This window comes from Moschus berezovskii, chromosome 20 (genome assembly GCF_049115385.1).
Source record: "Moschus berezovskii isolate FMDL1 chromosome 20, NW_MosBer_1.0, whole genome shotgun sequence".
Classification (NCBI taxonomy): Eukaryota; Metazoa; Chordata; class Mammalia; order Artiodactyla; family Moschidae; genus Moschus; species Moschus berezovskii.
The window spans coordinates 56062375-56084800 of NC_142479.1; the positions used below are offsets into that span (position 1 = coordinate 56062375).

The following is a 22426-nucleotide window of genomic DNA, read 5'->3' on the forward strand; positions in this document are numbered from 1 at the left end:
TTTAATCTAATTTCTTCCAACTCCACCTTTGTTGTTAACCGGCGTCACGCCCGGACCAGCCAATCCCCGGCACGCTATCAGCTTGTCAAAAAGGCTTGGCCAGCCCTGGGAAAGCAGGCCGCGGGCGCTGCCCCCCCTGCCCCTCCTCCCCCCGGCGGCGGCGGGGAGCCGCGAGGGGAGCCTGGCACCCGGGCCTCGCCGCCAGAGCCGCAGCGGGGCAGCCTCCCCGTAGGCCTCCGGTCTCCACCATCCTGCGGGCCGGAGATCGAGAGGCCTAGGCGCGACCACCGTCTACCGTCCCACTGCCGTCGTTTGCGGTTGTCTGTCTCTGCCTCTCCTCCACCGAGAAAGGTTTCTCTGGACGCAGGAAGCCAGAAGACAATCCGAAGAACGCCTGCTTCCATCAGGCGAGCCTACGGTTTGGGCCATCGCTCCGGGCCGGCGCGATGGTCCCCGGCTCCAGGGATGCCAGTCTACCACAGCGGCATTGCCAGCTGGGCCGCCGGCCCCTTTGGACTCTTCCCCTGTCACACAGCCTTCTCCATCCTCACACCACGGCCTCGCTGCTGCTGTAATTTCTCTTGTCTCCTGGGAGAACTGAGAGTCCTTTCCCAGGACTTCCACAGCCCACATCTGCCACGTTTCACAAACCGGGAGGAAAATCTTGTCAAGATCTGGTGTGTCCGGATTTTTTAGTGGGTAGGAGGGGCCGATTTACCTTGTTGCTAATGAAGCTTAAGCTTCAAGGCCCCTCATCGCAGGCTCTCTGTTTACTTTTGATTCATTATTTGGTATTATTTTTGACTCCCCCCTCTCCCTCTCCCTCCCCACAAACCAAGTTCTGCCCTTGGAACCTACAGAGGGCATTTTGTGAAGGACCAAGCCATGTCACACTGTACTTAGAACCTGCTGCTGCTGCTGCTAAGTCACTTCAGTTATGTCCTACTCTGCGTGACCCCATAGATGGCAGCCCACCAGGCTCCTCCGTCCCTGGGATTCTCCGGGCAAGAATACTGGAGTGGGTTGCCATTTCCTTCTCCAACTTAGAACCTGCAGGGAATGACTTTCTTGTTTTGACTTCGAAACAGCAAAGGATTTGGAGTCAGAAGTCCCAGGTTTCCAGCCTCTGGGCTTTCCCACCTTAACAGTGTGAGTTTGATTAAATCTCTTAACTTCATATGATCCCAGTTTTCTTGTCTATAAAATTAGAATAGCGGTCCTATGTTCTCTGCTTTTCTTGCCAGGGGTTGGAGGGTTGAGTAAGATGATGTATGTAAAACTATAAAATATTCCACAGTGTCACTTGCAACATTTACAATGGGAGAAACTTAGACCCCAAGAAAGTTCCAAGTCTTCCACACACAGATCTAGTGTCCAGGTGTCCTGGCTCCTGGCCCTGAACTTCTTGGCTGGGCTAAGGAGCCTTTCGGTAAAGTGCTTTGGAATAAAACAGGGTGAACATGAATCACAAGAATGATTATTATTGATTTTTCGTTCCTTGGGCAGCAAAAATCATGGCTGGCACTCTTCCCACTTGGAAACTGACTGGCTTGTTTTACATCTACTGTGTCTCTGGTGAGGTCAGGAGTCTAGACTTGGGCTATGGGCCCAAGAGCTATGGGCTATGGGCCCAGAGCATAAGGGAACCTACCTACGCCCCCTCTCCCAGTTCATTCCCCCCTTGCTCCCAATTTTCTGCCCTGTGCCTTCAAGCAGACCCTCAGCATTCCACAACCCCAGCCAGGCTGGTGACAAGGCATAATCCTAGCTACACATTCTCCACTTGGCCCCAGGCTTTCCCTGGGTTGCCAGTATCCCAGCACTAGTTCATATAAAATCCCTGCTGTGCCTGGAATGCATTAACCAAAGTGTGACACTTCAATTCCTAGTGTACATGAAGTAATTTTAGATGGTATACAGATGAACATACTGTTTTCAAAGTTAGGTATCATAATGTGTATTTGGAAATATTATTTTCTTTTGTTTTTTTAAGATAGTGACATAAAGCTGCTGCTTCTTGTTTGAGTGTGAGGAAGCGACTGTCCCTCTTTTATTTTTTTCTTTTTTAACTGAGGTATAACGTTCAGACAGTAAACTGCACACATCTTAAAGAATACAACTTGATGCGTTTTTACATATGTATACATAGTATACATGTAACGTGTATATACACACACACATACACACATGTACATATATATATACATACATTCACACATATATATAATGTAACTACCACCCAGATCAAGATATTGAATATTTCTAGCATTGAGCAAGCTCACTCAAAGTCAATATTCCCCTCCAAATGTCACTAGTATTCTGAGCTGTTGCCGTGAGTTTAGTCTGTTTTTGGAGTTCATATACATGAAATCATTCAGTATACATATTTTTACATCTGGCCTCTTTCACTCACCATTGTGCCTGAGATTAATTTGTGATGTTGCACGTAGTAGCAGTTCATGCCTTTTCACTGTCATAGAGTAGTATTCCATTGTATGCATCAGTCAGTTCAGTCGCTCAGTCATGTCCGACTCTTTACGACCCCATGGACTGCAGCGCGCCAGGCTTCCCTGTCCATCACCAACTTCCAGAGCTTACTCAAACATGTCCATCAAGTTGGTGATGCCATCCAACTATCTTATCCTTTGTCGTCCCCTTCTCCTCCCACCTTCAATCTTTCCCAGCATCAGGGTCTTTTCCAATGAGTCAGTTCTTTGCATTAGGTGGCCAAAATATTGGAGTTTCAGCTTCAGCATCAGTCCTTCCAATGAATATTTAGGACTGATTTCCTTTAGGCTGGATCTCCTTGCAGTCCGAGGGACTCTCAAGAATCTTCTCCAACACCACAGTTCAAAAGCATCAATTCTTCAGCGCTCAGCTTTCTTTATAGTCCAACTCTCACATCTGTACATGACTACTTGAAAAACCATAGATTTGACTAGATGGACTTTTATTGGCAAAGTAATGTCTCTGCTTTTTAACATGCTGTCTAGGTTGGTCATCACTTTTCTACTAAGGAGCAAGCGTCTTTTAATTTCATGGCTGCACTCACCATCTGCAGTGATTTTGGAGCCCCCCAAAAATAAAGTCAGCCACTGTTTACATCGTCTCCCCATCTATTTGCAATGAAGTGATGGGACCGGATGCCATGAATTTAGTTTTCTGAATGTTGAGTTTTAAGCCAACTTTTTCACTCTCCTCTTTCACTTTCATCAAGAGGCTTTTTAGTTCTTCGCTTTCTGCCGTAAGAGTGGTGTCATCTGCATATCTGAAGTTATTGATATTTCTCCCGGCAGTCTTGATTCCAGCTTGTGGTTCATTCATTCCGGCATTTCGCATGATGTACTTTCATATAAGTTAAATAAGCAAGGTGACAATATACAGCCTTGACGTACTCCTTTCCTGATTTGGAGCCAGTCTGTTGTTCCATGTCCAGTTCTAACTGTTGCATCTTGACCTGCAAACAGATTTCTCAGGAGGCAGATCAGGTGGTCTAGTATTCCCATCTCTTCAAGAATTTTCCACAGTTTGTTGTGATCCACACAGTCAAAGGCTTTGGCATAGTCAATAAAGCAGAAGTAGATGTTTTTCTGGAACTCTCTTGCTTTTTCGATGATCCAGTGGATATTGGCAATTTGATCTCTGGTTCCTCTGCCTTTTCTAAATCCAACTTGAACATCTGGAAGGCTGGCTTGGAGAATTTTGTTTCAGCCGGCTTTCCGGCTGTGGGGGGCACCATTCCGGGTGAGGCATCCACCATGATAAGGCCCCTGAGCTGCTGCTCCCGTGACCTCTCCTCCCCCCGCCGCAGTCTCCTGCCCTCAGTGCTGCTGCTGTTCCCCTGCCTGCCGTAGCTCCTCCGTCTCCAGATCGGATCGTAGTGAGGGAAAGATGAGCGAGGAGAAGGTGACTTCTGATAACGAGGTGCATTTGTGGCGTAAGATGGAGGAGTAGGACGTGTGCTCATCTTCTGCAAGAATTCCAAAACTACAACTTGCTGCTGAACAACCGTTGACTGGAGAATGTTGGATCCCACCAAAAAAAGATACCCCACATCCAAGGGCAAAGGAGAAGCCCCAGCAAGACGGAAGGAGGGGCGAAATCACGTTTGGAATCAAACCCCTTACCAGCCAGAGATGCTCAGAGGGCTCAAACAAACCTTCTGCTCACCAGGACCCGGAGATCCCACAGACACTGAGCCAGAACTGTGTTTGAGCGTCTCCTGTGAAGGTATGGGTCAGCAGTGGCCTGCCGCAAGGGCAGGGGCTCTGGGTACAGCAGACCTGGGTATGGCATAAGCCCTCTTGGGGGAGGTCACCATTAACCCCACCGTTGAGCTGCCAGAACTTAGACAGGACTGAGGAAACAAGACTCTTGGGAGGGCACAAACAGAACCTTGTGCACTCCAGAACTCAGGAGAAAGGAGCAGTGACCCCACAAGAGGCTGACCCAGACTTGCCTGTGAGTGTCCAGGAGTCTCCGGCGGAGGCGTGGGTCGATGGTGGCCTGCTACAAGGTCGGAGGCGCTGAATGTGGCAGTGCGTGCATGGGACCTTTTGAAGGAGGTCGCCATTACCTTCATTACCTGCACCATAGTTTAGCCTCAGGTCAAACAACAGGGAGGGAACACAGCCCCCTCCATCAACAGAAAATTGCATTGTATGCAAATGTGCGTGCTGAGTCACTTCTGAGTGTCCGATTCTTTGTGACCCCATGGACTGTAGTCCACCAAGCTCCTCTGTCCAGGGGATTCTCCAGGCAAGAATACTGGAGCGGGTTGCTGTGCCTTCCTCCAGGGGATCTTCCCAACCGACCCTTGTCTCTTCCCTCACCTGCATTTGCCGATGGATTCTTTACCCCTAGTGCCACCTGGGAAGCCCATTCCATTGTAGAAGTATACCACAACTTATTCTTTCTTTTTTATAAAAAATTTTTTTATTATAATTTAATTTGGCTGCTCGAGGGATATTTTAATTGCAGCATGTGGGATCTAGTTCCTGGACCAAGGATTGAACCCAGGCCCCCTGCATTGGGAGCACAGCATCTTAGCCACTGGGCCACCAGGGAGGTCCCCAACTTATTCTAATTTTCATGGGCATACAAGTTATTTCCAGTCTTTGACTACTATGAGTAAAAGTTTCAAACGTTCTTGTGCATATCTTTTGGTAGATATATGAATTCATTTTTCCTGTAGATTTCTAGGAGTAGATTTCCTTTATCATAGGGTATAAATATATTGGACATTATTAGATATTGCCAAATAATGTTGTCAGTATTTTTGGATTTTGATCGTTTTAAGAAGTGTGTTCTTTGTTTTAATCTGAAACTCCTAATGACACGATGTTGGGTATCTTCTCATATGCCTAGTTGCCCTCTGAATATCTTTTTTTTGGTGAGATGTCTGTTCAGATCTTTTGCCCATTTTTTAAATCAGGTTGTTTTCCTTTCATTTTCTTTTTTGACAGTGCCACGTGGCATGCGGGACCTTAGTTCCCTGACCAGAGATTGAACTGCCAGGGAAGTCCCTGTTTGTTTTCTCATTGTTGGGTTTTAAGAATTCTTTATATATTTTGGCTAACAGTTCTTTGTCAGATGTGTTTTTGCAAGTGTTTTCTCCCAGTTTGTGGCTTGTCTTCTCATTCTGACCTTCTCTTTCTCAGAAGTTTTTTATTTTAATAAATTCCAGTTTATTAATGATGTCTTTTCATGCCCTTGGTATTGTACAATACCTAAAAAGTCACCAGTATACCCAGGTCACCTAGGTTTTTTCCTATGTTATCTTCTACACATAGAAGATGTATGGTTTTATGGTTTTGTGATTTAGATTTAGGTCTGTGATCCATTTGGGGTTAGTTTTTTTGTAAAGGATATAAGATCCATGTCTAGATCGATTTTTGAAGTTTTTACATGTTGATGCCCAGTTGTTTCAGCGCCATTTTTTTGCGGGAGAGGCTTTGCCATGCGGCTTGTGGGATGGGATCTTAGTCCTAGGATCAGGGATTTAACCCCTTCCCACAGCAATGAAAGCACCCAGCCTAACCACCACTGGACCACCAGGGAATTCCACACACCATTTGTTGAAAAGACAATCTTTGCCACTTTGTATTGCCTTGCTCCTTTGTCTAAAATCAATTGATTATATATATGTGGATCTATTTCTGGTCTCTCTATTATATTCCATTGATCTATTTGTCTGTTCTTTCAACCATACCACACTGTCTTGGTTACTGTAACTTTATATACATCTTGAACTGGAGCACTATCTGTCTTTGAACTTTATTCTTCTCCTTCAACATTGTATTGGTTATTCTGGGCCCTTTGTCTCTCCATATAAACTTTAGAATGGTTTGTTGACCCAGGTGGTGCAGTGGTAAAAATCTGCCTGCCAATGCAGGAGACGCAAGAGACATAGGTTCGATCCCTGGGTCAGGAAGATCTCTTGGAGTAGGAAATGGCAACCCACTCTACTATTCTTGCCTGGAAAATTCCATGGACAGAGGAGCCTGGCAGGGTGTAGTCCACACGGTCACAAAGAGTCTAACACATCTGAGCATAGCACAGCACACACACACACATGCATATCCACAAAGTAAGTTGATGGGATTTTGGTTCGGATTGCTTTGAATCTATAGATCAAAATAGCAAGAACGGATATTTTGACAATATTAAGTTTTCCTATTCAAGAACATGGATATTTCTCCATTTATTTAGTTCTTCTTTGATGTCTTTCACCAGAGTTTTGCAGTTTTCCTTGTATAGTTCTTATACATATTTTGTTAGATTTATACTGAATACTTAATGTATTTCATTCTTTTTGAGTGCTAATGTAAATAGCACTGATTTTTATTTATAATTCCTCTTGTTCATTACTGGTATATAGGAAAGCAATTGACTTCTATATATTAACCTTGTATCCTGCAACCTTTCTATAATCATTTATTAATTCCAAGAGTGTTTTTTGTTGGTTCTTTCAGATTGTTTATATAGATGACTGTGTCATCTGCAAACAGAAATAGTTTTATTTCCTTCCTCCTAATCTGTGTTTTTTACTTCCTAATCCCTCTTTTCCTTTTCTTTTTCTCTTCTCCCTATTTAGGATTTCTAGTATGATGTTGAAAGGCAGTAGTGAGAAAGGACATCCTACCTTGTTCCTAATCTAAATGGGAAAGCGTCAAGATACTCACCATTAAGTATGTTAGCTGTACCTTTTTTGTTGATTGAGGAGCATACTCTATTCCTAGTAGGCTGAGAATTCCTATGATGAATGGGTATTGAATTTTGTCAAATGCTTTTTCTGCCTCTATTGATGTTATCGTGTGATTTTTGCCCATTTATGTGATAAATTACATTGATTTTCAAATGTTGAATCATCCCTGCATATATGCAATAAATCCTACTTGTTTGTGGTGTATAGTTCTTTTTATACATTGCTGAATGCTTTTTTTTTGGCTGTGCTGGGTCTTCGTTGCTGCATGGGCTTTTCTCTAGTTGCGGCAAGTGGAGGGCTACTCTCTAGGTGCAGTGCACAGGCTTCGCGTTGTGGTGGCTTCTCTTGTTGTGGAGCACGGGCTCTAGGGTGCTTGAGATTCAGTAGTTGTGGCATGTGGGCTCAGTAGTTGTGGCTCCCAAACTCTAGAGCACAGACAGGCTCAATGGTTGTGGTGCACATGGTTAGTTGCTCTGTAGCATGTGGGGGGATCTTCCTGGAGCAGGGATCGAACCTGTGTCCCCTGCACTGGCAGACGGATTCTTTACCACTGAACCATCAGAGAAGCCCTATACATTGTTGAATTTGATTAGCTAATATTTTGTTGAGAATTTTTGCATTTATATTCATGAGAGATATTCATCTGTAGGGTTTTTCTTTTCTTTCTTGTAATGTCTTTGGTTTTGGTATTAGGATCTCATAGACTGAGTTAGGAAGTACAGTTGTCCCTTGGTATCCACAGGGGATTGGTTCCAAGACCCCCACAGATATAAAAATCCACAGATGCCCAAGTACTTTATATAAAATGGCTTAGTATTTGTATAAAACCTATGTATGAATATACCCTCCCATATACTTTAAATTGGGCTTCCCTGATGGCTTGGTGGTAAAGAATTCACCTGCCAATGCAGGAGACATGAGTTCAATCCCTAGGTGGGGAAGATGCCCTGGAAAAGGAAGTGGCAACCCAATCCAGTATTCTTGCCTGGGAAATCCCATGGACAGAGGAGCCTGGCAGGCTATAATCTATGGGATCACAAAAGAGTAGGACACAACTTAGTGACTAAACAACAACAACAACATACTTTAAATCACCTGTAGATTGCTTATAATACCTAATACAATGTAGATGCTATGGAAATAGTTGAAGATGCATTATAAATGCTATAGAAATAGTTGCTGGCACACAGCAAACTCAGATTTTGATTTTTGGAGATTTCTGGAAAATTATTTTTTTGATTATTTTCAATTCACAGTTAATTGAAATCTGTAGGTATGGAACCTGGGGATACAGAGAGCTGACTGTATTCCTTCTACTTCTGTCTTCTCAAAGAGACTAGAGAATTGTTATAATTTCTTTTTTAAACATTTGTTAGAAATCAATAATGAACCCATCGGGGCCTTGTTGTTTTGGAAGATAACGAACTATTGATTCACTTTTGTTGATAGTTAAAAGACCTATTCAGATTTCTTCTTGTGTGAATTTTGGCAGATTGTATCTTTTAAGGAATTGGTCTATTTCATCTAGGTTATCAAATTTGTGGGCATAAAGCTATTTATGTCTTGTATTATCCTTTGAATGTTCACGGGAGCTGTACTGTTGTCCCCTCTTTCATTTCTGGTATCAGCAGTTTTTAAAAAGTTATTTCTTTTTGGTGGAGTCTTCATTGCTGCGTGTGGGCTTTCTCTGTTTGTGGTGAGTGTGGGTTACTCTTCGTTGCATTACATGGGTTTCTCATTTTGGTGGCTTCTCTTGTTTCAAAGCACAGGCTCTAGGTGCGGGGGCTTCCATAGTTGCAGCATGTGGCCTCAGTATTTGTGGCCCACAGGCTTTAGTTTCTCTGTGGCATGTGGAATCTTCCCAGACCAGGGATCGAAGCCCCTGTGTCCCCTGCATTGGCAGGCAGACTGTACCACCAGACAAGTCCTGATATTAGTAATTTGTGTCTTCTCTTCTCTTTTTTTCCTTAGTTACCCTGGCTAGAAGTTTATCAATTTTATGGATCTTTTCAAAGAACCAGCTTTTGGTTTTGTTGATTTTCTCTGTTGACTTCCTATTTTCAACCTCATTGATTTTGGCTCTGATTCTTTTTTATTATTTCTTTTCTTTTGTTGAATTTGGATTTTGCTCTTTTTGTTCTTGTTTCCTAAAGTGGAAATTCAGATTGTTGATTTTAGATCTTTCTTCTTTCTAATACTATCTGCATTTGTTGATATAAATTTGAGCAATGGTTTTGCTAAATCCTACAAATTTGGATAAGTTGTTTTTGTTTTCATTTATTTCAAAATATTTTAAAATTTCTCTTGGAATTTCTCCTTTGTCCAATGTGTTGTTAGAAATATGGTTCTCTGTCTCCAAGTATTTGGGAATTTTCCAGCTTTCTGTTGTTGATTTCTAGTTCCATTCCATTGTGGTCTGAGGGTAGACATTGTATGACTTCTAATCCTCTAAACTTATTAAAGTGTGCTTTATGGCCCCGAATATGGTATACCTTGGTGATTGTTCCATATGTGAGTTTGAGATCAATGTGTTGTTGGATAAGTAGTCTATAGATGTCAATCATATACAGTTTATTTACAGTGTGGTTGAGTTCAACCATGTCCTTACTGATTTTCTGCCTGGTGGATCTGTCCATTTCTGATAGAGAAGTGTTAGAGTCTCCAACTGTTACAGCGGAGTCATCTATTTCTCCTTGCAGATCTATCAGTTTTTGCCGTGTGTATTTTGACACTCTGTTGCTAGACCCATACAAGTGAAAGATGGTTGGGTACTTCCCTGGTAGTCCAGGGGTTAAGAATCTACCTTGCAATGCAGGGGACGCAGGTTCAGTCCCTGGTTGGGGAAGTAAGATCCCATATGCCATGGGGCAACTTGGCAACTAAGACCTGATACAGCCAAATAATTTTTTTTTTAAAGGATTGGTACATCTTCTTCAGGTATTGATCTTTTTAAATGGCAACCCACTCCAGTGTTCTTGCCTGGAGAATCCCAGGGAAGGGGGAGCCTGGTGGGCTTCCATCTATGGGGTCACACAGAGTCAGACATGACTGAAGTGACTTAGCAGTAGCAGCAGCAGCAGCAATGCCCTTTTTACCCCTGGTAACTTTGCTTGCTCTGAAGTTGGCTTTGTCTGAAATTAATATATCTATCCTCACTTTTTTTTTTTGGCCATGCTTTGCAGCATGTGGGATCTTAGTTCCCCAACCAGGGATTGAACCTGGGCAACAGAAGTGAAAGCACTGAATCCTAACCATGAGACCACCAGGGAACTCCCTCTACTTTTCTGTTGATTAGTGTTAGCATGGCATATCTCTCTCCACCCCTTTGCTGTGAATCTATATGTGTACTTATAATATTTAAAGTGAGATTCTTGTAGATAATATATAATTGGGTCTTGTTTTTTTACCCTCTCTGACCATCTTTTTTTTTAATTAGTGTATTTGGACCTTACATGTTTAAGGTGATTATTGACATAGTTGCACTCATATTTGTTGCTGCTGCTGCTGCTGCTAAGTCACTTCAGCCTAACATGGGTTCAATCCCCAGGTCGGGAAGATCCCTTGAAGGAGGGAATGGCAACCCACACCAGTATTCTTGCCTAAAGAATTTCACAGCCAGAGAAGCCTGGTGGGCTACTGTCCATGGAGTTGCAAAGAGTCAGACACGACTTAGCGACTAACACACACCCACAAGCATACATAGTCAAATACATTGTTTCTATTATTTTTAACAAACTGTTATGTTAGTTTATTGAAGAGTGAGAAAAATAATTTTTCTTAAGAAAATAAGAAAAATAAATGTTTTTCTTTTACATTCACTTATTTCTTCTCCAGTACTCTTCCTTTCTTTATATAGATCTGAATTTCTGAGTTACTATTTTCCTTTTCTCTGCTGAACTTCTTTTAATGCTTCTTACAAGATAGGTCTACTAACCATAAATTCCCCTCATTTTTGTTTGAGAAAATCTTTATTTCTTGTTTGCTTTTAAAAATAATTTAATTAATTTATTTATTTTTGGCTGTGCTGTATCTCCATTTCTGCTCAGGTTTTTCTGTAGTTGTGGCCAGTTGGGGCTACTCTCTGGTTGCAGAGTGCAGGCCTCTCATTGCAATGGCTTCTCTTGTTGCAGAGCACAGACTCTAGGGAGCGTGGGCTCAGCAGTTGCAGTTCCCGGGCTCTAGAGCACAGGCTCAATAGTTTTGGTGCCTAGGCTTAGTTGCTCCTTGGCACGGGGAATATTTTTGGATCAGGGATTGAACCCGTCGTGTCTCCTGGATTGGCAGGTGGATTCTTTACCACTGAGCCACCAGGGAAGCCCTCTTGTTCACTTTTAAAGGGTAATTTTGCAGAATGCAGTATTCTTAATTAATTTTTTCCCTCTCAACACTTTAAACACTCCTCTTCTTGCTTGCATGGCTTATGAGAAGTCAAATGGAACTCTTATCTTTGTTCCTCTATAGATCAGGAGTTTTTTCCACTCTGGCTTCTTTCAATATTTTTTTCTTTGGCTTTAATTTTCTGAAGTTTGAATAAGATATACCTGTTCCTATTGCAGAGTTCTTTTGTGTGTATGTGTGTTTTGTTGGGTTTGTTTTTTGGCAACATCAACATCTTGCTTGATGTTCTCTGACTTTCCTGGATCTGAGACTTGTTACGTGACACTGATTTAGGGAAATTCTCAGTCTGTACGTACGCATGTTTATATTTACTATCTTGCTGCAGCTGCACTGGGTCTTAATTGCAGCATGCAGGATCTTTGTCATGTGGGATCTTTCATTGAGCTCCAGAGCACACGGTTTAGTTGCCCCTTGGTGGGTGGGATGAAACCCTTGAACCTGCGGCTCCTTGTATTGCAAGGCAGATTCTTAACCTCTGGACCACCAGGGAAGTCTGAATTCTTAATCGTGATCGCTTCAAATATTGTTTCTTTCTCTCTTTCTTCTCCTGGTATTCCCACTATGTGTATATTGCACCTTTTGTAGTTAAACTCAGTTCTTGGATATCCTGTTCTTTCTCTCTCTGTTTTACTCATCTTTCTCTTTGCTTTTCGATTTCGGAAATTTCTGTTGTCATAGTCTCAAGCCCAAAGATTGTTCTTCAGCCCTGTCCAGTCTGCTAAGGAGCCCATCAAGAGCATTCTATAGTTCTGTTACAGTGTCTTTGATCTCCAGCACTTCTTTTTGATTCTTTTTTAGACTCTCCATCCCTCTGCTTATATTATCCATTTTTCTTGCATGGCACCTACTTTTTCTATTAAATCCTCAGCATCGGTTCAGTTCAGTTCAATCGCTCAGTCATGTCTAAGTCTTTGCGACCCCATGGATTGCAGCACGCCAGGCCTCCCTGTTCATCACCAACTCCCGGTGTTTACTCAAACTCATGTCCATTGAGTCAATGATGCCTTCCAACCATCTCATCCTCTGTCAGCCCCTTCTCCTCCTGCCTTCAATCTTTCCCAGCATCAGGGTCTTTTCAAAGGAGTCAGCTCTTCGCATCAGCATATTAATCATAATTTAAAAAAATCCTAAGCTGTTAATTCTAACATTCATGCCGTACTGGACTCTGGTTTGTTCTGCCTTGTTAAACTGTGTGTTTTGTCTTTTAGTGTGCCTTGTAGTTATTTGCTGCAAGGCAGATATGAAGTGCTAGGTAAAAGGAATTATGGTAAATAGGCCTTTGCTGTGATTCATGGGGTCGCGGAGAGTCGGACACGACTGAGCGACTGAACTGAACTGAACTGAACTGAACTGAACGTGGTGGGAGCGCGGAAAAGCATTCTGTAGGTCGGTGACTAGGTCTCCTCTTTTGGAGTGCCTGTCCTGTTAGACTGTGAATCTCACCAGTACTTTTCAGGTTTTTCTCCCCACAGGTGGGGCAGGATGACTACAGGGGGCTGGAATTGTTCTATTCTCTCTTAAATTAGTCTCCGGTAAAATCCCAGCAGGGGGACTTCCCTGGTGGTCCAGGGGCTAAGACTCTGCTCCAAATGCAGGGGGTCTGGGGTCCCATCACTGGTCTGGGAACTGTAATAGATCCCACATGCTACAATTCAGAGTTCTCATGTTGCAACTAAGATCCAGCGAACCCAAATACATAAATACTTAAAACAAAACAACTGCCTCCCCCTCTCCCAGCAGGTTAAGCTCTCATAAAATAGTTTCTCCTAAGGGCAAGCCTGTTAAAAAGAAAGGAATGCTCTAGGATATTTCAGAATGGTTCCTTTCCCCTCCCGGTGTCAGAAGCAGGAGAGGATTTTTCTCTGATAGTCACTGTGAGGACCTGGTAGAGCCCTTGGATAGAAAACTCACAAAAGTTTGGGTCCCACTATAACTGGGTTCCCTTGGAGTTTTCAACTCCCGGACATGTCTACACTAAACTTCCAACAATTTGTCAATCACAGTTCAGGTTTTCCTTCTGACATTGGTTCCAGCGTAGGCTTCTGCTTAGGTAAATTGCTATTCTCTGTATCTGCCTGTCTGTCCTTCCAATTTTGGGGATGGGGGGGGTCCACAATGGTTTGCCTTGTGACTTTACTTCTCTGGCAGATCAAAGAATTGTTGGTTTTTCACTTGTTCTTCTCTTTACTTGTTTTTAGGACAGAATGAAGATTTCCAGTCTTTTTATTTGCTGGACCAGAAACCAGAAGCCCTCTACTTCTTTTTGTTGTTCTTTTGTTTTTTCCTTTTGTCTTCTCCTTTGCTACACTATTTAATTCATTACTTTCCCCACTATGTATAACATAAAGTTTACTGTCTTAAATCATTTGTAAGTGTGCACTTTAGTGATATTAAACACATTCATAATATTGCATTACTATCACTACCGTTCATCTTTATAACTCTTCATTGTGTAAAACAAACTCTATACCCATTCTACAATCACTCCTCATTCCTCCTCCCTCCAGCTTCTGGCAACCACCATTCCACTTTAAGCCTGTATGATTTTTTTTTAAAGCATGTAAACCTGTATGTGCGTCAAGAAGCCACAGTTAGAACCAGACATGGAACAACAGCCTGGTTCAAAATTGGGAAAGGAGTACAGGCTGTATATTGTCACCTACTTATTTAACTTATATGCAGAGTACAACATGCAAAATGCTGGGCTGGATGAATCACAAGCTGAAATCAAGATGGCTGGAAGAAATACCAACAACCTCAGATATGCAGATGATACTAATCTAATGATAGAAAGTGAAGAGGATCTAAAGAGCCTTTTGATGAGGGTGAAAGAGGTGAGTGAAAAAGTTGGCTTGAAACTCAACATTCAAAAATGAAGATGATGGCATCCAGTCCCATCACTTCATGGCAAATAGATGGGGAAACAATGGAAACAGTGACAGACTTTATTTTCTTGGGCTCCAACATCACTGCAGATGGTGATTGCAACCATGAGATTAAAAGATGCTTGCTCCTTGGAAGGAAAGCTATGACAAACCTAGACAGCATATTAAAAAGCAGAGATATCACTTGCTGACAAAGGTCTGTCTAGTCAAAGCTATGATTTTTCCAGTAGCCATGTTATGAATGTGAGAGCTGGACCATCAAGAAGACTGAGCGCTGAAGAATTGATGTTTTTGAACTGTGGTATTAGAGAAGACTCTTGAGAGTCCCTTGGACAGCAAGGAGATCAAACCAGTCAATCCTAAAGGAAATCAGCCCAGAATATCCTTTGGAAGGTCTGTTGCTGAAGCTGAAGCTCCAGTACTTCAGCTACCTGTTGGGAAGAGCTGACTCACTAGAAAAGACCCTGATGCTGGGAAGGATTAAAGGCAAAAGGAGAGGGGTGGGGGTGACGACAGAGGATGGGATGATTAGGTAACATCACCGACTCGATGGACATGAATTTAAGCAAACTGCAGGAGATAATGAAGGACAGAGGAGCCTAGCATGCTACAGTCTCTGGGGTCACAAAGAGTCAGACAGAACTTAGCTACTGAAGAGCAACAACAAAACTAGTGTTCATGTATAAATAATCTGGAGGAAAATCGTCTAAATTATTAACAGTAGTTACTGGAGGAGGGTATTAGAGGCTTTTATTCTCAATGTTAAATAGTTCTGTAATTTTAAGTGTTTTATGATATGCATGTGTTAGGGGAAGCACACTGAAACTGCACACTCTGGCCAGGCACCATAGTAACCATTTGCATGAGTTGTTTTACGACAGGAGGTCCTAGGAAGGAACACAGAACTAATAAGCCTCCACCAACTGGAAGAGTTTGGGAAAGGTCAAAAGGAGACACCACATGTCCGACCACGTCCCAGAATCCTCTCTGGCATCCATCTTGGCCGAACAAGGTGTGCACTACCAGGAAGAACTCTGAGTCAGAATGATTGGCTAAAGACAACCCGGAAACTAATACCATCCCCATAAAACCCGAGACTGCGAGCCAGTGGCAGAGCAGTTCTCCTGGGTTCCCTTATCCTACTGCTCTCCACCCGGGCGGCCTTTCCCAATAAAATCTCTCGCTTTGTCAGCACATGTGTCTCCTCGGACAATTCATTTCCGAGTGTTAGACAAGAGCCCAGGTTCCTTAAAAAAAAAAAAGAGCCCAGTTTCAGGGCTTGGACCCTCTTCCTGCAACACATGTATTATTTTTGAAATTTGAAAATATAAAGGTGCCTACAAATGTGTCCTCCCAGCCTGCAAAGCATTCTCTGGTCCATCTCAGAAAAAAGGGAGTTCTCTGCCTGTCCCATCCTGCCAAGCTCCCAGACCGTAGCTTCTACCTCCTGCTTTTCTTGCTTATCAGCCCTTCCTTCCTCACCTCCTGTCACCTGGCTTTGGGCCCAGGTGCCTGGGAAAGAAACAATTTTTTGAGGTCACCATGTGGCCTGCCAGCCCAGCAGGCTTTCCACCATGTGACTTGAATTGTTGAGCAAATTTCACCCACTTTATCTTCAGATTATGTCTCAGTGTTTTCCATTCTCCAGACTCTTATTCTCTCAAGGTATTTCCCCTCTCTCATCTCTGGCCCAGCTCTAACTTTTCCTCAGGAGTCAATGTTTCCAGGTAGCCTTGCCAAACTCCAGTCTCCTCTGCTCCCAGCACTCTCTGTAGAAAACAGATCACTCTTGAACCCTGACTCCCATGTGGACTGGAAGTCCTATGAGGGTTGGGATGGCATCCACCTGCCTCTGCTATTGACTCACCTACATGGAAAGATTCCCAATTTACCTCTTTTCAGGCAACTCTTCCTGTATATAGCTCCCAAGTAAATTACTTTAATCATGTCATCCCCAGTTCTAGAACCTGCAATGACTCCCTAGTGCCTACTAAATAAAATCCAAACTCTTCCTCTTGTTAATTACATCAAAATTAAAGACTTCTGTGCAATGAGGTGGACAAAGTTAAGAGAGAGATGGGAAAATATATTTGCAAGGTCCAAAACTAACAAAGGATAGACTCTTTCGGATCTCCTGCAAATCAACCTCCAAAAAGGCATCAATAGAAATATAACACAACGATATAAAAAGACTGTTTATGTAAGAGGAAATGTGAAAGACTAATCATCAAGTGCAGAGATGCTCAAACTCTTTAGTGAGTGACCAGACAAATGCAAAGAAAACAACAATGAGCTAATACCTCAGTCAGCAAAGGAAAAATCAGACAGCTGGATAACATCGATCGCATGGGAATATAGGAAACTTCTGCTCTGTGTGTGGGAGTGTGCACTGGGGCAGACACTGGGGAGAAGGATATGTCTGTACTTAGTCAAAGGGAGACATATATTTACAGCTTGTGACCTAGCAAATCCACTGCTAGCCTCTACGTACGTAACCCAGAGAGAGTCTCACTGAATCCGTAGGTGAGCCGGGCTGAGGGTGTGCACTGCAGCACTGCTTGCTGGAGGGGAGCTGGGTGCAGTTGGATGTCCCTCTCTGGAATAGTGGAGAGGCCAAAGTGGGGGGCTGTCCCCACAGCGATGAAAACACCTCAGTGTGCACAGCGCAACCTGACTGGATCTTAAACCATAGTGCTGGGTGAAAGGAGGACCAACAGAACAAGGCCTAGAACACAGTTCTGGTAATGTACAGAGATCAGTTCAGTTCAGTTCAGTTCAGTCGCTCAGTCGTGTCCGACTCTTTGCGACCCATGGACTGCAGCACACTAGGCTTCCCGTCCGTCACAGCCTTGTTTAACTCAATGAAACTATGAACCATGCCATATAGGGCAAGATGGATGGGTCATGCTGGAGAGTTCTGAAAAACGTTCTGGCGCCACTAGAGTCAGGGGAATGGCAATGGTCAACTGGAGAAGGGAATGGCAAACCACTTCAGTGTTCTTGCCTTGAGAACCCCATCAACAGTAATGTACAGAGATACACACACTGTGTGGTCAGGCCACTCAAGATGGCTGTTCTCTTGCCCTGTGTACATCCCCTGCCCGACCAGTGCCTGCTTCACTTGCACGCTACTCACATGATTGACCTTCCTACATACTTGCCCCAGGGCCCACCTAGTGATAGTTTATCAAAAGGGTGGTGAGCGGCATGCCTCTCTGCTGGTTTCCCTTGTAACTAATGACAAGCCAGATGTCAATTCCCCCCACACCTGGCGATCTCCTCTTCCCCACTGGAACAAAGACTGCAGCCAAGTCCTGGCTACTGTCCGAGATACATGGTAGGGTGCTGCTCTAGGACTTGGCTTCAGACGTGTAAGCTCCCCCATCCATTAAACCACTGATGTGCCTACTGCTGACTCCAGACTCTTTCTTTAGTCTTGAAGCTGGGCAAGCACAGCATTTGCAGCCCAGTAGGGTGCAGCCCAACACACATACACAAACACACTCACACACTCACCCCAAACCAACTGAAAACAGACCTTCTGAGAAATTTGGTTCTGGATTGGATAGAGATGATGGTGGTGCAGTTGGGCAAGTAAATGTATAATGTTGGGAGGATGCATAGCTGACAAATATAGGGGTAAAATGGCACAATGAATGAAATTTACTTTCTAGTGGTTCAGCAGCGGGGAAAAAGATGAGACAAATGTGTTGTAGGCAGGGATTTAAGCAAGATTTTAAGGTAAAATCTTGATAAGTTTTGAGTCTGAGAGATGAATATGTGGGGGGGTTGTTGTACTATTGTCTATTTTTGTGTATGTATTAAAAATTTCATAGTAAAACAAAATAGCATCAATTTTGATACATATTTTCAAGACTATGTTCATAGTCCTTGATTTTGCAGGAGGCGCAGTTTTAATCCCTGGTTAGGGAACTAGGATCTCACATGCAGCAAGGCAACTGAGCCTGAGCACGCACAGGTAGAGTCCATGTGCTGCGATGAAGATTCTTTGTGCTGCAACTAAAACCCAACACAGCCATAAAAATAAACAAATTTATTAATTTTTTTTAAAAGACCTGCCATGGTTTCCTTTTTTTTTAAGTAGAAAATGAAGACAAAGGGGAAGGAAGGACAGAAGAAAGAAAACAAGAGTGATCAATGAAAATCCCATTTGTCCTCAGGAGGATAATTAACTTAACCTTTTGCACCTAAAGTCCAACAGAAGGAGAAGGACTTTCCTGGTGGTCCTGTGGTTAACAATCTGCCTGCTAGATCCCTGGTCTGGGATGGTCCCACATGCCTCAGGGCAATTTGGCCCCTGAGTCCTAGAGCCCATGCTCTGAAACAAGAGAAGCCACTACAATGAGGAGCCCTCGCACCACAACTAGAAAATAGCCCCTCCACTCGCTGCAGCTAGAGAAAGCCTGCACACAGCAATGAAGACCCAACACTGCCAAAAACAAATAATTGAAAAAACAAACAGAAAGAAATTGATACCCCCTATACCTCTACCACTATGGCATTTTAATTATTTTTGTCTAAGCCTCTCCCCTTCCTTCCTGTGCCCACCTTACTTTTCTACCTGGCTGTCACCATGACAGCCACATCACCATATGCCGCCCTTAGAAACAGGAATGCCTTTCTGCTTACTAATCGCCAGCACTGAGCTAGGACTCACTGGGGTGTGATCTCAATTCATCCTCTCAGTAACATTGTGAGTGAGGTCAGTCCCATGTCCTGGTCTCCATTTTACAGATGCCGAAAACTGAGCCCAGGAATGTGGTTCTTGGCTGGAATTTCAAACAGCTTGATCTCAGGATCCCGTGACTGTACCAAGCTGATCCAATCGATTCTTCATCATCATCATTATTTTTGAATGAATGAATGTGAAGTCACTTAGTTGTGTCGGGCTCTTTGCGACCCCATGGACTGTAGCCTACCAGGCTCCTCCATCCATGGGATTTTCCAGGCGAGAGTACTGGAGTGGGCTGCCATTTCCTTCTCCAGGGGATCTTCCCAATCCAGGGACTGAAGCCGGGTCTCCGGCATTGCAGACAGACACTTTACCATCTGAGCCACCAGGAAAGCCCATTATTTTTAGGGCCTGCCTAATACTTTGGCCACCTCACGCGAAGAGTTGACTCACTGGAAAAGACTCTGATGCTGGGAGGGATTGGGGGCAGGAGGAGAACTGGACGACAGAGGATGAGATGGCTGGATGGCATCGCCAACTCGATGAACATGAGTTTGAGTGAACTCCAGGACTTGGTGATGGACAGGGAGGCCTGGCGTGCTGTGATTCATGGGGTCGCAAAGAGTCAGACACGACTGAGCAACTGAACTGAACTGAATAGTCCATTATATTGATGGAAGTCCCTGTAATTTACTAACAGCCCTCCGATTGCTGAGTATTTGGGCTCTTTCTAGTTTTTTACTTTCATTGACAGTCCTGCAAGGCATATTTTTGGGTATAAAGCTTCTGGGTTCTGTGGCATTATTCCCTTACCAGGAGTGGGTGAGGGTGAGGTTAGTTTGTGTTCACACAGTAGACCTCACTATGGCAGTTAATTCACGTTGAGGTAGTTTTCCTGAGAGGAAGTGCAGGCATGGGGGCAGGGCATCTGTGAGGAGAGAAGGCAGGAAATGTAGGGGGTGGGGGGGTGAGGTCTCAGGCCAGGCAGGAAGTTGGATCCTGATTGATTTTTGTGGTCTTCACGTTGTGGGAGTGGAGGTGGGTCTCTGGCAAGCCCCAGGGACTGGGCAGGCTTGTGGGACCTGAAGCTGCTGTGTGTTGGAGAGGAGTGCCTGTGACCACTATCCCTGGGGTCATGGCAGCTCTCTGGCCCTTTGGCCACCGCCCTGACCAGCCTGGGAGGGGTCAGCTGGGGATAGGCAGCATGTAAATATAGATCAGGGGAAGGAAGCCAAGCGGCCCAACGCTGCTGACCTCCCTTGGGAAGGTTGGAGGGCTGTGGGGGTGGGGGTTGGGAAGGGGTTATGTCCTGGCATCTTCCTCTCTGGGGGTGGGTAACCCCTGACCCAGCAGCCCCTTGGAATTGCTGGAAGTGACTGGGGGAGGGGAGGGGACAGAGCCTCCGAGGGGATCAGAGTGGGGGGCCTGGAGAGAAGGTGGTCAAGAGATGCTGTTCTTCTGTAACCCGTGGCAAATTGCATTTTCTCTCTGGCAGTTGTTTTTCTTTTCATTTATTTGGATGCTCTGTGTCTCAGTTGTGACATGCGGGATCTAGTTCTCTGACCAGGGATCAAACCTGGACCCCCTGCATTGGGAGCGAGGAGTCTTAGCCACTGGACCACCAAGGAAGTCCCTCTCTGGCAATTTCCCTTAGAGGTGCTGTCCAGCCTGATGAGTCCCAGCTAGGAGGCTAACTGGCCTAAAGGGACTTGGGATTCACTGTGCAAGAGGCAGGGGGCAAGGCCCCTGGAAAGCCCCTCTCCCCACCTCCATGGGTCTTGCTTATTTTGCAGAGGCGGGCAATCAGGGCATAAACTTCTCTTCCTTTGCTCTCCCACTCCCTCACTGGGTGCTGGCCCTCCCCACCAGCCCTGCCTCTCCCCCAACGCTAGTGCCACTCCCCTCCCCCAGCCGGGCCGCCTTGCCCAACCCCTTCCTCACAGGGCCACAGCCCTGCCCCAGCTCCACACCATACATTCCTTGTCTGCCTTATCCAGCCCAGACCCCTGGAACCCCCCAACTCTGGGAGGGGAATTCTAGCACAGCCCTCACTCTACTATAAATGCATTTATTAGTAAAACCTATTTCCCACCATCAAGGGGAAGGATGCTAGCAGAGTGACTTTTTCCACTTGGCAGTGATCAAGGAGCAGAGGGTGTGGACAGGGACATCCCATTCAGAATAACAAGACCAGTGGCTAACTCTGCCAAACTCTTGCTTTGGGGTCTGTGCTAAGCAGTCACTTTACAGGCACTGTCTCCTTTAATCCTGCGAAGTAGGTACCATTATCGTCCCCATTTTACAGATGAGAAAACTGAGGCATAGAACAGTGAAGTGGTGGGAAGCAGCTGTCAGCCTTCAAGAGGTACCCGAGAGGCCTCTCTCAGCCTCCTTTCTTTTCTGTCACACCCTGATCCCCAGTTTCAACCATCTCTCACTGCTTCCAGTTCTTTCAACTCTTTTCATATTTTTCTTTTGTAAAAAAAAAAAAATTTTGCCCATATTCTGCAGCCACCACTGTCTCCTACCCCAGTTGGTCGAATTGGGATTCTCCCCCAGATTTGGTTCAAGTGGAGTTGAGGACAGTGGGTCTTTAATCAGGGTATGCGTGTATGCGTGTGCATGTGCGTAGGTGAAGTACAATGAACGCTCTGAGAATATGCAAGGTATAAATTACAAACCTCCCTCCCTCCCCCTTCCCATCTCCTCCCTATCTTCTCATCCTCCCCCCACCCCCCTCCCAATCAAGAAGACTGTACACTGCCCCCACCCCCAACCCCAGGGCAAGGACTTGGCTCAGTCACCTCTGTGGCCACGAGGTCCGGGGCACGTGTTTGTGGAATGAGTGAGTGAATGAGAGCATGGGAGAGACAGCAAGCACTTAAGAGGCCTGAGTCCCACCCTGACTTTGTCTTCACCTGATCCTTGCCATTACCAGGATACCTCCTCTGCCCAGAGGAAGAGGGACCCAGAACGAGCAGAGAAGGGGAAGAGAGGGACCAGCAGGCACATCTCTAAGCCTGGAAAGATGGGTGACTGAAGTAGGCTCTGGCCTCAGAAGTCAAACTCCAGCTGCATGGCTCAGGAGCTGGGTAACCTTGGGCAGGCTTGAAGAGTGATGACTATTGTCTAATACTCTGTTCAGATTTTACAGAGCCCTTTTTTACATTTATCTTTGGTTAGATCCAGGGACTTGCCCAAGGTCATATAGCAAGCAGGAATTTGAATCCCCACCCCCCACCC

General features: G+C 44.6%; 1 protein-coding gene across 1 annotated transcript; it reads left to right on the plus strand.

Moving 5' to 3' along the window:
* Positions 1-70: 70 nt before the first annotated feature.
* On the plus strand, positions 71-22410 carry LOC148774756 (uncharacterized). Its single transcript, XM_088829162.1, has 4 exons — positions 71-4230; positions 13804-14439; positions 21489-21548; positions 22122-22410. Exons 2-4 carry the CDS (start codon positions 14176-14178, stop codon positions 22221-22223), a joined length of 426 nt encoding a protein of 141 aa, XP_088685288.1. The 5' UTR covers positions 71-4230; positions 13804-14175; the 3' UTR covers positions 22224-22410.
* Positions 22411-22426: the final 16 nt, after the last annotated feature.

What these genes read in the sequence shown, in the direction of transcription:
- LOC148774756 (XM_088829162.1), top strand. Translation starts at nt 14,176, where the DNA reads ATGTGCGTCAAGAAGCCACAGTTAGAACCAGACATGGAACAACAGCCT. An exon ending in TTTTGATGAGGGTGAAAGAG is followed by an intron (nt 14,440 to 21,488) that starts GTGAGTGAAAAA and finishes CCCATTTTACAG; the next exon opens with ATGAGAAAACTGAGGCATAG. An exon ending in CAGCTGTCAGCCTTCAAGAG is followed by an intron (nt 21,549 to 22,121) that starts GTACCCGAGAGG and finishes TGCCATTACCAG; the next exon opens with GATACCTCCTCTGCCCAGAG.